Source organism: Bombus fervidus, chromosome 4, assembly GCF_041682495.2.
Source record: "Bombus fervidus isolate BK054 chromosome 4, iyBomFerv1, whole genome shotgun sequence".
In the NCBI taxonomy this organism is placed as follows: domain Eukaryota; kingdom Metazoa; phylum Arthropoda; class Insecta; order Hymenoptera; family Apidae; genus Bombus; species Bombus fervidus.
The window spans coordinates 8,746,030-8,759,714 of record NC_091520.1 but is presented as its reverse complement, the minus strand read 5'-3'; the positions used below and the strand labels follow the sequence as shown (position 1 = coordinate 8,759,714).

At 30.7% G+C, this 13,685-nt stretch overlaps 4 protein-coding genes and 1 long non-coding RNA gene across 9 annotated transcripts in view; 4 read left to right on the top strand and 1 right to left on the bottom strand.

The window, feature by feature from the left end:
- Positions 1 to 1,760: 1,760 nt before the first annotated feature.
- Positions 1,761 to 3,939, bottom strand: LOC139986827 (gem-associated protein 7). Of its 2 annotated transcripts, XM_072002464.1 has the most exons (3): positions 3,810 to 3,939; positions 3,230 to 3,432; positions 1,761 to 1,821 (listed from the first exon to the last, which is right to left on the bottom strand). In XM_072002464.1, the coding sequence occupies exons 1-2, from the start codon at positions 3,937 to 3,939 to the stop codon at positions 3,248 to 3,250; spliced, it is 315 nt and encodes a 104-aa protein (XP_071858565.1). In that variant the 3' UTR covers positions 1,761 to 1,821; positions 3,230 to 3,247. The 2 variants fall into 2 exon arrangements, with proteins under 2 accessions (XP_071858565.1, XP_071858564.1); XM_072002463.1 differs by having other exon boundaries at positions 1,761 to 3,432.
- LOC139986824 (mediator of RNA polymerase II transcription subunit 30) lies at positions 1,969 to 3,210 on the top strand. Of its 2 annotated transcripts, none has more exons than XM_072002460.1 (4): positions 1,969 to 2,097; positions 2,194 to 2,604; positions 2,695 to 2,951; positions 3,031 to 3,210. In XM_072002460.1, the coding sequence occupies exons 1-4, from the start codon at positions 1,983 to 1,985 to the stop codon at positions 3,127 to 3,129; spliced, it is 882 nt and encodes a 293-aa protein (XP_071858561.1). In that variant the 5' UTR covers positions 1,969 to 1,982; the 3' UTR covers positions 3,130 to 3,210. The 2 variants fall into 2 exon arrangements, with proteins under 2 accessions (XP_071858561.1, XP_071858560.1); XM_072002459.1 differs by having other exon boundaries at positions 1,979 to 2,100.
- A 14-nt stretch (positions 3,940 to 3,953) lies between the features above and the next one.
- Positions 3,954 to 8,399, top strand: LOC139986822 (uncharacterized). The gene is made up of 5 exons (XM_072002454.1): positions 3,954 to 4,087; positions 4,313 to 4,471; positions 4,563 to 5,221; positions 5,933 to 6,945; positions 7,686 to 8,399. Exons 2-4 carry the CDS (start codon positions 4,423 to 4,425, stop codon positions 6,452 to 6,454), a joined length of 1,230 nt encoding a protein of 409 aa, XP_071858555.1. The 5' UTR covers positions 3,954 to 4,087; positions 4,313 to 4,422; the 3' UTR covers positions 6,455 to 6,945; positions 7,686 to 8,399.
- Positions 8,400 to 10,570: 2,171 nt separating this feature from the next.
- On the top strand, positions 10,571 to 11,927 carry LOC139986657 (uncharacterized). Its single transcript, XR_011799690.1, has 3 exons — positions 10,571 to 10,790; positions 10,855 to 11,073; positions 11,459 to 11,927. It is a non-coding gene; the product is annotated as an uncharacterized lncRNA (long non-coding RNA).
- A 409-nt stretch (positions 11,928 to 12,336) lies between these two features.
- LOC139986986 (RNA-binding protein 24) overlaps positions 12,337 to 13,685 on the top strand; it is a 28,244-nt gene continuing 26,895 nt past the window's right edge. The window contains exon 1 of one of the 3 annotated variants that reach the window (XM_072002789.1): positions 12,337 to 12,723. The gene's annotated coding sequence lies outside the window, so the exon portion shown is untranslated. The remainder of the gene's footprint in view (positions 12,724 to 13,685) is intronic. The other 2 variants (XM_072002788.1, XM_072002790.1) reach the window with 2 other exon arrangements.

Genomic DNA, 13,685 nt, shown 5'->3' with positions numbered 1-13,685 from the left:
AAAATATTATTTATATAATTTTAAAATACAAGTGAAAAGAAATTTAAAATATACATATTATGAATGCAAATAAACAAAAGCGTATTTATATTTTGTTGTAATAAATTTGGAATTGAATTTATCGCCAGGTATTATAATATCCATGTTTATTATAATAATGTTATATTACAGTATTTTGTAACATAAAAATTTTTGATAGTTTAAAAATAAAAGAGGTATACATTACATTTTGTATCTGTAAATTATATTCATATAAAATTCTTAAAATATTAATGTTATACATTTACGTATGTATAATGGAAATTTTGAACAGCAAAACGTATAACGTATACTCACTTACTAGATTCTCAATGCAAGTATATTGTGAAATATACATGAAAATAAACTAGAAAACATAAAGTCTGTAAAACGTAAGTATATGTATATATTCTTATTATAAATAGTATTATATTCTAAAGATATAGCTGTATATTATATATACAATGACGGGCGGAAGAAAGTTTAAAAGATATCACTTTATTATAATTTTAGGAAAGAAAATTCTATTCTACAAAAACAATGAATAGATATATTTCAAAATAGACAATTGTTACTAACATAGTGAAAGCTACTGTCCTCGCGCTCATACTATATTATTGCCACTATTGATTACAAGAATTTATATTTATGTAACTCTCCCTGTGAAAATTGTATTTTAATATGATGACCTTTCAGATTAATATCGTATTTTATATACATTATTTTTTAAATACAATATAATAACAAAGAGGAAATAGGAGTGCTCACGCTTATGGTTCTGGTTGTTCCCGGACTAGTGCTGCGCCATGCGGTGAAGTGGTGAAGGTCGCACAAGCCAGCATATACAAATCCCTATAAAATTAGGGATGTGCTCTATTTGATTGTACGCTAGCATAGACAAGAACCTATTAAGTTTAACGCTACAAGAACCCTTGCATTTTAGCATTTTAATGATATTTTAGGATTTAGAATAACACAATTACATAGTCCTTTTTCGATTCAAGATCGGATATCGATAAGCGAACAGTACAATAATAAATCTTTTATATTATTGGCCCTTTTTTATGACATTTTTATCAATATGCCCGTAATATTTTTTAATTAAAATGACATGATATTGTAAGCAAATTTCAAGGAAATATAATCTATTATTTATATAAACGCATCCTGATTTATCCAAGACCCCGCATTTATTTGAGATGGTCTCAGATAGAAAAGTAGATACGAACTTTTCCGTAGAATCGTACAATTAATTAGGTTTTTGTAGCATGGAACTCAATAGGTTCTTGTCTGCGTTAGTATGTAAGTAAACAAGGCAGATTCCTAACTTTAAACTTAAATACATAGATTCTTGTGTATGCCAGCGTGTGCCACCTTCAGCACTATACGCATGGGGCAGCACCTGTACTGTGAAACAACCAGAAGTACGGGGGTGAGCACTCTCATTTCCTCTCTAGTTTTATTGGAACGCGTCGTGATCGCTGACATTATGTGCGCAGTACAGATGCGCGATGTGATGTCAACAACGTATATGTAAGATGTAAATTGTGCCTTTTACGTTGCACATGTTAGTGGAAATGTGCATATTTTATTATTGTTTCTGTGCTGATGGCGTGATTCTGTAATTTTCGATTTATTACCAAGTAAGAAACATCATATCGTAATAGAAAATATTGATTTTGAAAGTTAATATAATTTGTGACTTTTAGGATTAGCATTTTAATGATTATTTTGCTTCTCACATTTGAAGATAAAATATCAGCCATTTGAAGAAAATTTTTTAAATAAAAGTGTTGTCCGGAACTGTAAAATATATATATATACATATATATAGCCAAAATATAGTATTAGAAGGGTACTTAACCTAACAATTTTCTAATTATTGCCTGATTTTCTTTACACTATCACACATTTACATCCAATTTAATTTTTCAAATTTAAAGTTGTGACAAGATCAAAATAAGATGGCTGGTCAACAACATCCATTTCCATCTGGGTTCCCTAGTGTACAACAATCTGCAATGAGAACGCAGTTTGGCGGGGGACAAATGGTATCTGGCTTAATGGGGCCACAACAAGGTAGTAAGTATAATGTGGTATAAGTATTAGTTACAGAAAGTGACCAAGAGACAAATATTAAAGGAATACAGTAATATTAATACAAAATATTGATAGGTATGGTAAATCCACAACAATTTGGAGTTGGTGTAGGAGTCGGAGTTGGTGTAGGTGGAGTAGGCTCCAATACTATGGGTATGCCCAGTGCTCAACAAGTATTGGCACAACAGCAACAACAACAACAATCAGTTGCAATGCAACAACAAGTACAACAGATGCAACAGCAACAATTACAATTACAACAACAGCAACAAGCTGCAATGGTACAACAGAGTAATCAAGCAGGCAACCAAGCTGCAACACAACAAACTCCTGTTCCACCTACGCAACCACCACCTCAACAACAACAACACAATAAAGAATTTAACACTGCTAGTTTATGCAGATTTGGTCAAGAAACTGTACAAGACATTGTTAGTCGTACCCTAGAAGTCTTCCAAACATTGAGAGTTCTTCAACCCCCAAATGGTATAATAAGATTACTTAATTGTTTTCAATTCATTATGTTATACAAAAGTATACAACATTCAATTATGTTATACAAAATTATAATTTTAGGCATGGCACAAGGTGCAAATTTAGCTAATGAAAAAAAGAATAAAGTACAGGAACAATTAAGGACGCTTAAGTTATTATTTAGACGTTTGAGAGTAATTTATGAAAAATGCAATGAAAACTGTCAACTTCAAGGTATGGAATATACACATATAGAAAGTCTAATTCCTTTAAAGGAGGAATGGGATATGAAATCCGATGAGAAAAAGACTTCTGAAGCCTACAGACTTGCTTGTGAGGAGAGCAAAGAAATCATGGAAGTGAGTATAAACATTAATATGAAATATTGGAAACAAATATTTTTTTCATAAATTAAAATGTTATATTTAATTTTTTCAGCAAGTGGTATTAAAAAATAGACATCTCAAAGAAATCATTGATCACTTAAGACGTATTATTTCGGAAATAAATACAATGTTAAATATGCGTCGTTCGTAAATTATAAAATGTAAATAATATTTATATAAGTTACTAAAAAAAAAGTTGAAAAATAAAAGTATTCTTTCCTATGCAACATAAGAGAGTTAATATTACTTACTTGTATTTTGAAGCTTTACTATTTTTTATTAATATCATGGATATTTAGATAAATAATGTCACTTGCTCTTAAAACAGCTTCTGGAATTGTGCCTAATGGTGTTTCCAAGTTTCGTACATACACTTCTAAACAATCCACATCACAACCTCTAAATTGAGCAGAAACCTGTGTATTTTCATACAGATAAAATTCTGCTTGTTTACCTATAACAAATAATTTATGATTACATGATGAATCTTTTCAAATAATTCTAGTTAGTCTTAAAATATATATAATAATGATTCTAACTGTAAATTTATCATGTAGTTTCTTTGTGTTTCATATGTTTCCTAAATTGTTTTATTTATAATATTTTCGACATTAAAAAAATTAATAATTTATGTACATTCGCGCATTAGGCTGTTATTTTTTGATACTGGCGCCACATTTGAGCAATTTTATACTCAACTGCTCTGACTTCCTGGAAAGCTGTTATTACAAAAATTTAAACAATATTATGCGTTTATAGGAATGTTAATACAACATTTTTTTATTCGATTGAAGAAAAAAGAAATAGGTTTGAAAAAGTGCAATTTCATACCAACAATTCCAGTAATTACACGAAGAAATCGTTCACGCAAAAATGCACGTGCTTCTTGCTTTTCAGGAGTCGCAAATTCCACGTTTATATTGTCGTTCAAATGTGTACTATCTTCAACTGAACCAGTCATTTTGTCTGAAAATTCGTTGATTCGTAAAAGTAAGGACTTCTTCTATGGTGGAACTAAAGCAGCACGATATACATATATATAGAGAGTGTCGCTACAATGCCCGCCAAATTTAAAAACTAAAATAATGTCGCAGCTTAATATTATGCCTGTATATTATTTCTTAAATTATTATTTCTATTAAAATAATGTATTTGTGTAAGTAATGAAAAATTTAATAAATAATTTTTATAATTAAAATTTTTATATTAAGGAAATTTGATATTATTACTATAAATAATAATGTTAAAATTAGATATTTAATATGTATAGCAAAAGCCCACATATTTTAACGAAGAAACTTAGACACAATTAACATATTTTCGACCATATCTAGAAAACACACTTTCACAAGATAAAAGATGAGGGCAACCCGCAGGTTTTGAATTTTGTCAAATAGCTTTCTCAGTTTCTTCTCATTCTTGTTCGGAACATCAAGCAGTAACAATGAATTTCTCGATCTTTGTGTTTTTAACTGTATTTATTAACTGCAGTAGTAAGTATTTGTATTTATGTTAAATATAAATAATAATAGATACATTTACATTCCAGTGGAATTGTGTCATTAATTATTATGTTTTATTTAGGAATACGTTACAGAGTTACAGCAACGACGGAAAATTTAGAAGTAATTCATAGATCATTAAGAGCAACAACTACAGATAGTGATAACATCCAGATGCCAGAGAAAGAAATTTCTCGGATGGATACGTCTTTGAAACAAAACTCGGTTACATTACAAGGCTTAGAGAAAATTGCGAATGTGAAGATCGACTCTTCGAACAGGAAATCTAAAATTTTAAGGAGCTTGGCTTTTCTAGCTGGTTTAAGTGTTGGTGGTTTAGCAGGTGCAGCATCGTCCGATGTAAAAACCTATACCAAATTGCCACCGTTGAGTGTGAATGTTGGTTCTTCTCGAATTTCACCTCAAGTTGCTGCAATTTATAATCCTTATCCTTACGTGTCGTATCCTTATATATTAGCCACTCCTTTCGGAATTTATCCTTTATGGGATCTACTACGGTCACAGTCAATTAATGGGATACAAAACAATTTTCAACCATTAACACAAAATCCGCAAGTATTGAACTTGTTCGATAACAAACCAACTGATCTGTTAAATAATAGTGACGAATATGTAGAAGAGGCTCAGAAAATTGAAAGTATCAAAACACCGAACGACACTGAAGATACTGACAAGAGTGTAGAGTCCCAAGTGGAGGGCGATCGGAACGCGGAAGAGAAGGTAAGGATTTGGTAAAGTGAGCAAATAGAAATTAAACCAGAAAATTATCTGATATTTCATTTTTCATGGCATTTAATTTAAAGAGACATAATCATCATTTTAGTATACGCATTGTGTACGCATTTTCGATAAATATGTTCATACATTTAATTATGTGTTTAACTTTTATTTGCGCCATATAATGAACTGAAATATCATTTTAATACTTATACATTATATGTATCAACCTTATTTTTTAAAAATTTATCATTTAATAAAAATTGATTTAACTATGCGTTTATAAATTATTATTAAAATATTTAAAAAGTATTTACAATTTTTTATTAAATTTTGTTATAATTGTAAAGATCTAACAATTAATATGAATATTATAGGAACATTACGTATATAAACATTGCTGACGTATTATTTCATATAAATATGTTCAATCACAAGTACGAAAAATGAATTTAATTTCTTGTAGGTTACTGAATAATGTCCTGCTTTAACTAGTAGTTTCTGCAATACTTTATTCGTATTACTATAAGTAACATATAGGAAGATTACATAAAGTGGTGTAACAGATTAAAAATGAAAATCAAGTTTCGATAGATATCATTATACATACATTATAAAGCTGACTTTTGTTATAAGAAAATAAGAAAAATATTTAATAATTTATATAATTATCTCATTTAATATAATTTATAACATTATCTCATTTGTTAACAGATACAATCATCTCCTGCTATTGCGTGCATTATGCGGAAAGGAATTAATACGAAACAAGGCAACTTGGTGAAAGATATTGTCAAAGAACGTGAAAATGCTGATAGTTCATTGATGACATTGAATCTACAAACTATAAATAAAACTGTGGTTCCTCAAATTCCAATGACAATCAATACTACACAGAATTCAACAATGAATAACAATCAAACAAATCCACCTTTTTATGGCTATTATGAAGGATATCCACAAAACATAAACCAAATCGATTTTACTACTGAATCGTACGAACATAAATATCATGATTACGAACATACTAATTACAATTTACCTTCTTATGACAAACCTGTGAATTTTTATTCAGATAACAGATATAGCTATTATTCCGTACCACCTGTTGATTCTTATTCGTCGAGTCAGTTTCATCAGGATCCCGAATATCCACCTACCGACTATAAACGATTTTTCTATACATCAGATAATACACCACCATTTACCAATACTGATTTTAGACCTGTAGCCTAGAATCATTGTAACGTATAAACCACGTAACCATGTAAATGTTTATGATAGAGTAATATGCTAATAAATAAAATATTTTATCCTCCAATTAATGAAATAAATTTCATGATATATTTTTAAAAGATATAATTAAATGTATAATATAACATGTATTCAGTTACATAAGTGTTAAATGATTATTATTGGTCGGTAAATGACTTGTATGTATTGTATCTCTATCGTGTCTCTTAGTATATATATGCATGTATATGTCCTAGTTGAGTGTAAATAACTATGTCCTTCATGTGCTATACTAACAATGTATTGTGTACCTACGTTGGATAGATCAGTAATAATTATGGATTGCTTCATTACATTCCTGTAACGAACACGTTCTCTTACAATTCAAAGAATAGTTTAGAAAACATTACTACATAATATGTATTGTGAAAGAATAAAAGTATTTCTTCTAGTATTTTTTACTTCAATACTTATATATTATTATTACGAAACAAGTAAGTATTACTGTGCATGTAATATTTCTATTCGATAATGCAATTCTATGATTACAGATGCTATTAAGCATTAAGTATTGAATTGTTTGAAAAGTTTATAGTGAAACGTACCTTTATGGAAATAACATTTTCATTGAATATTGTACATATTACCTTTTTTCAATTACGATTTACTACTTGTTTGTTTGGAAAACTTTCGTTTTTTAAGAATAACGGATTCTTTCAAACAGTTTTTATAGGCTTCTAGTGTCTGAAATTTTGTGGTAAAATATATTGTGAAATAGATGGATAGAGTAAATAGGATAGAAAAAGTCCAACTAAGATTCAACATTTTTTAGTTTAATAGTTTAGCTATTGCTTTTTAAAAAAATAATACCTCTTTTGTTGACGATTAATACTGATGATTGATTGATTTTTTATTTCTTTGCAATTGTTATACTTAATAGCGAACTGGAAGTAAAACTGAATTTTATATTTAAACAGTCAGAATTGCTACTAACAACCCAATAATATAAATAACATTATACAACTTTGAAAAATTAACATATTCATTTTGAATATTAATGAAATACAAGATTTTATATTCTTAAATAGATAAACTGTCAAAGGTTATAATTATCATATAATATTTCTATTGAAATTGATACTAATATTACATTGCAAAATAAAAAATTTGCATGCAACTTCTAGTATCATAAAGTAGAATAGTTGTTTTATATTAACAATATTTATGTTTCTAGACATATATCCAATAGTAAATGATCATGAAGTCAATATCTCATCATGGGAAATCATGACACCTTCTTTATCAGCTAGAAAAGCTAATGACTCTTTTATGAAGTTGAATAGAAAAATGAATTATAAACGCGAAAATTCTGAAAAAGAATATGAAATATATGCAGGAATATATAATCTGACGAATATATGGTCTTTCGATAAAGACATGAAGCAATATAAAAATAGGAATGTGATTTCGGAAGTGAATGATAAAACACAGTCTTCGCAATCATTTAGTAAATTTCCGACTCAAAGAATTGCATATAATACAAATGCTAATATGAGGAAGAATTTGCCGAAGAATAAGCAGAAAAAGGTGAAAATACTAAGACATGCGTTAATGAACAACGTATCGAATAAAAATAAAGATAATGGTTATTCCAAGAGTATGAATAAGAAAAAAAAATATTGGGTATCATTTCAGGATGAAGATGAATCAAATATAATGGAATTAATTGTTTTTAATGTAAATCATAGGCCAAATGTCTATCGCTCATACACTAATTATTCACATTGATACTGATCTTTATATTGTGTTCAGTTTTTTAAATTTATTAATTTCATTAATTTATTAAATTTATTAATTTTTAATTAATTTAACAGCATAACTTATAATTATTTTATAAAAGCAGCACGCTCTTAAATTTTACGTAGATCTTAAGCTGAATTATAGACGTTTATGATTTATGACGCGTGATTTATGATTGTTTATTTTTTAAATACTCTATTCCTATATTAAACGAAGATGTATTTGTTTTATAATCATCAAATTATTTTTTTTTAACATTTTGTAACTGTATTGTAAGTAATGTATCGTGTAATATAAACACTGTTAACCAAGTATTTTTTTGAAACAATAATTTCCAGAATAATTTCTTTTCATTACATTTACAATATCTCTATAATATAATAATATACGCTTTTGGTAATATAATTTACAAATTGAGAAAATGTACCTACTGGTTTTTGTGAACTGTAGATTGTTTGAACAATTAATTAAGTCGTTGTTATAATCTGTAAGCGGAAAGTCATTGCCAGTTGCAAGTTACCTTTCTGTACAAAATCTGACAATAATGCAAAATAAATCGCAATTCTTTTTAATTGTCGCTTAATCGGCAAACTCTTCTGTCAGTCTACCAATCGGACAGCGTGGTTTGCAGGGAAGAAACCTGTTTTATTTTCGGACGAGTTTGGAGGGCTGGGCTTCTTGTCTATTTCGAGAAGGCCGCTACTGCTGGTATTGTGTTTCTAAAGACGCGAATACTTTGCAGCTTTTACGAATGATTTTTCACAAAGAAAATTTATCTGTCCTCTGATCTTTATTATTCATTCAATTAAAGTGTAAAACACGCTACCTACTTATACTGCTTACCGTAAGAATATTTTAATCAAATTTTTTATTTAACGCCATTTTCATCATTTTAGATATATCAGGAAGCATAAAATTTTTAACAATTAAGAAATATTAAGAAAAGTTATAAGACATTCTATCTAATTGTGAAAACTTGAAAAAAGTATAGCATATATAACTTACAAATTTTTGAGGAACGATCTGAAAATGAAAGTTTTGATAACATAATTATAGTTTTATTACGTAACGAAATCATAATTATTTTGATAAAATCCAGTAAATATTTAAGAAGTGTAAAACCTATACCTATACCTAAACACACATGCTTGGTTATTTTGAAACTTGATGTATGAATAGGGGTAGACTCAATACTGACACAGTATTGCGTGCGTGATTATGCAATAAGCAAATAGGAAACGATCGACTTCCTTCACGGAAGCTTTAACTCTTTTTTGAGGAGGGAAGGGGATGTCGATATTATCAGGACAATGTGCTAACGAACATAGTTCCTCAGAAACGGCGTAGATTATCTATTGCACAAGTTTGCAAGTTGCCAAAGGATGCCAATGTACGCGTTATTTTAGTTCATTTAATTAATTTCTATTTTATATAACACGAACCGGGCATCTTCTGTATATTACTTATTATTATTGTTATTGTCGTTTGTATTGTGGTTGTAGAGAAAGTGACTGATTTGTTTTTTAAAATACAACAAACTTATTATGTTTTAAGTTATTGCATTCGATAGGCTGTTCATTCTTATCTATGCGATCAGATTAGAGTGTGTCTCCTTAAGTCTAAATATATACCGGGTGTCAGGGTTGAACGCCCTGAGATTTCCGGTCTCCATCGTGCGTACTTTGATTTTCCGTTTTTTTTTTTCTACTTTCAGTATAAGCACTTTTGCTCTCTTCATCTCCTGTCACTATTCCTCCTTCCTTCACCTTTTTCTACGTCGTTCATACTTTTTTCCACGCGAAACCTAATAGCCTTGCATCCTCTAGGACACTTCAGGACTATTTCCTGCGTATCGGACAAACCGGATGAGAAACCGCAAATGTAAAACCCCACAGAGTATTTTAGTAAAACGATAAAATATTGTTACCTTATATATTCAAGAAAAAATTATTGTAGGACCAATTGGACATGAATAGAAGTACATATAGTACAGATCTATGAAGTTTCAATTTATATTTGAAAACAATGTGAAGCATAGAATTTTTATAAAAATATAAACTAACCTTTTCACAAGATCTTTATTTTATATTCCACGTTTATTCTCTGTTTAGCGTGTTATCTCATCTTTCCGTGTATTTTACATCTTATTGAACATTTTTATGCACATTTGTAAGAAGATTTCTTTCTTAGATGGTGTTACTATTTGCGAGTATATCTATTAGTATACACGCGTGATCAGTAAAGTAGTTTGATCTAATGAATTCTGTACAAACAAAATGTACGTTTTTTATTGTGATTAATACATGTAATAATTATGTATTACAATTTTAGCCGCACATTCTTATTACGTATTCAAACAAATTAGCAAGCAAAATTAAAAGTGTCCACTGGAATGCGAAATATTATAAGTATTTCAAAATTTGTTAAAGAAACACCTCATTCCTAGACAATAAAAGTGTCGGTTCATCTCTTCGAGTCGTACATCTCGACGTTCCTCAAGGGTGCACCTCATCGAGTACGCAACGACGTAACAACGTACGTAAGTATACCTACGAAATATGTTTTGGACACACGCATTTTGAACTTGGTGTACATGCATGTAGAGGCGAAAAGGCTCCTTCTGTGTGGTAAATGCACTACACTCTGGTAAGAACCCCGGTCTCGTGTATGGGGGACGACAGAGAAGAGAGACAGCTGTGGGGCAGCTGGCAGCGCGTGCCACGAACCTATGGGGTCTCCTTCAAACGCAGACGACGATGATATCTTATACGTACTTCGTGACACGTAACTACGGCAGGTTTCGAACAATGCTACACACAGAGGTAACCGATTGTGCAAAATTGGAGGAGAGATTGGTTAAATTATCTTTGCCGCAATTATCTATGAGATCCTTTAAAAACATTACTTTTGCCTGTTTATTACTGCGGACACCTCATACACATATGTATATTCAATGTTTTGGAAGTTGTTATTTCATACGAGACTGACTACCTTGTATAATAAATGATATTAACATAGGGTTATAAAGAAGGACGCTCAGAAGTATTTGAAGTGATAAAAGTCAAATGAAATATAGTTTTGAAGTTACAAACACTGTGTTTAAAAACACCGTGTATTGAACTAAATCGAGAAATCTTTTATTCCTCTTTTCATTATTATCATTATTAATTGTTTCTTTTTTAATTTGTTTCACTCTCTTATGGAAAGCAAGGATAAGGAACTGGAGTATCGTGTGAGATTGAACGGGATGTTAGGCTTCCTTGAAAGTTTTTCACCCGCTCCGAAGAAAAGAGATCAGCGGGTTCAAAGCCTTCGAGGGAGCGTTTTAGCCTAGTGAACATCTGCCGTCGCCTGCAACGATAATAATTCGAACAGCTGATACTCCTCGACGGACCACCGCCTTGCCTCGTGGATCCTGTAGGATCATTTCGGATTGGTATTGCTATTTTCCAACGCTGTCGCAAATGCACCAATGCAACATTGTCTTTAAATTTTGTTACATTTTAACTTCGACATTGTTAAAAATACGTTAGTCAGTAGTAATTAAAAGAAGAAATAGGTGGCAATGGTGTGATTGTATGCATAAAAGTTAACCCACAATGTCTTTTGTTTGCTTTTCTATCCATTATAACAGCATGAATAATGATGTCATAAATTTTAAAAAGAGAATAAACGAATGCCGCATAGTTAAAGTTATATCTCGTGCTGTATGAGTAATTACAAATGGCGTAAATGAAAATCAATTTTATCTCTGTTTCTTTGTTCTATTCACAAGAATGGGAAATCATCAGTAAAAGGTATAATTATCAGAAGGTAAAAACATAGGATCTTTCATTTCGATAATAGTACGAAAGCTTCTAATCCACGGTTAATTAGCATTTAAAATCCCTCTACGAGGTAAAATGACGAAAGATTTGTCAACACGTCGTCACTAACTGATTTTACTTTTTGCATCTCATTCGTGTCTCATTCGGTCGTCGTTGCGCTACGCTACTGGTACTACACAATAGTGGGGGTTTGAGTGGACCAATGAAATTACAAATCGTCGAAGAACCCGACGAACTGGCGCGCAGCACGGTAACTGCAAACTTAAAGGCAGTTCGGTACTCGCACGTGGGCCTTCGTCCGTGTCGGATGTGTGCGTGTACAAAAAATTGTCAATTGTAAAATATATCGTTCGTTACTTACTTACGTGTCATCAAAAGTGTTTCGCGTTAATACTATTAGTTCATTAAACGTGTCAGATTTCGGGAAATTCTCTACCATATCGTAGTAATGAATCAAATTTCTTCCTAACGCGAACGGCTGTTTAACGTGTGGACTTAATTTATAACGTCGATTTTTATCAACTGATAATTTCACTGCTGGAAGGATACCTACGTTATTGGTGTGAATATCTTCCTGGTGTTTCTCATTGGGATTAAAAAGCAACGTTCCAGTGCATCAGGTGACAGTGCTTCGAAAAATTAAAGGTGCGTATTGAAATTTGCGTCGCTTCTATACAAATATTCCGTTAGAGTTTCGATTACTCAATCGTGTTGAAACATATCCGATATTTTAGCTCTTCGATAACATAATTATGGAGTTACTAAGTTGGCATTACATAGCACAATATCGTTACAAATACATATTATGATGTAATTGTTTATTCGCCATTGTTATATGTTACTATTTCTAAATAATAATTTGTTGCAAACGTTATGAAAGGTTTTCTTGCGTGTACAATGTTTTAATGAATTTAGGTCGATGTTCGCAATATGAATGTTTGAATATTCCCATATTGTAATATCATTTTAATAAAGTACACGAAATGGGGCAAGAGATTATAAAATATGTCTAGAAAATACTGTTTATCCGATGGCCAAATGTTTCGGCGAGGCCATCTTGCGTGTTCGTAAAACGATCTGCTTATTCTCTCGGTCGCTCCTCTTTCACCCCCGTTGCAGCGGTCTCGTCGCGACAAAGGGGTACACGACGACGGGCACGTGTACCACAACGTTTATTAATAAACCTCGACGTCGGCTCGACGATTTCTCTTTAGCAGAAGGCCTGGAAACGTGTGCAGGTGATTACAGCCGTCTGGCGTAAATGAACGGAGAACCATCATTTTTTAAATTTCTTTTTTCTGACTTTTCGATAGATACGTTGCTTCAGGATATACAATATTTTTTACTAGAAAAAGAAAATATATTTTTATTTAAAATTGTAATTTTTTATGTACAATACAATGATATATATGTTTTATGGGAATTTTTATATAGAAGAAATGTATAGAAAATTTATATATAGAAGAAATAACATTATGTAAACAAAGTGTAGCGTAAAATTAAAATAATGATCGCGTAATAAGGTCACTAATTGGAGTGTCATTGTATTGCCTATAAATATTCCATAAAATAATTTGATTTTAATATAAGTTTTATTGTTATTAGAA

Coding starts and splice junctions, on each gene's coding strand:
- LOC139986824 (XM_072002459.1), top strand. CDS start 1,983: ATGGCTGGTCAACAACATCCATTTCCATCTGGGTTCCCTAGTGTACAA. Junction 2,101..2,193: donor AATGGGGCCACAACAAGGTA/GTAAGTATAATG, acceptor AAATATTGATAG/GTATGGTAAATCCACAACAA. Junction 2,952..3,030: donor AGAGCAAAGAAATCATGGAA/GTGAGTATAAAC, acceptor TAATTTTTTCAG/CAAGTGGTATTAAAAAATAG.
- LOC139986827 (XM_072002463.1), bottom strand. CDS start 3,939: ATGACTGGTTCAGTTGAAGATAGTACACATTTGAACGACAATATAAAC. Junction 3,433..3,809: donor TGTAATTACTGGAATTGTTG/GTATGAAATTGC, acceptor TATTTGTTATAG/GTAAACAAGCAGAATTTTAT.
- LOC139986822 (XM_072002454.1), top strand. CDS start 4,423: ATGAATTTCTCGATCTTTGTGTTTTTAACTGTATTTATTAACTGCAGT. Junction 4,472..4,562: donor TGTATTTATTAACTGCAGTA/GTAAGTATTTGT, acceptor TGTTTTATTTAG/GAATACGTTACAGAGTTACA. Junction 5,222..5,932: donor ATCGGAACGCGGAAGAGAAG/GTAAGGATTTGG, acceptor ATTTGTTAACAG/ATACAATCATCTCCTGCTAT.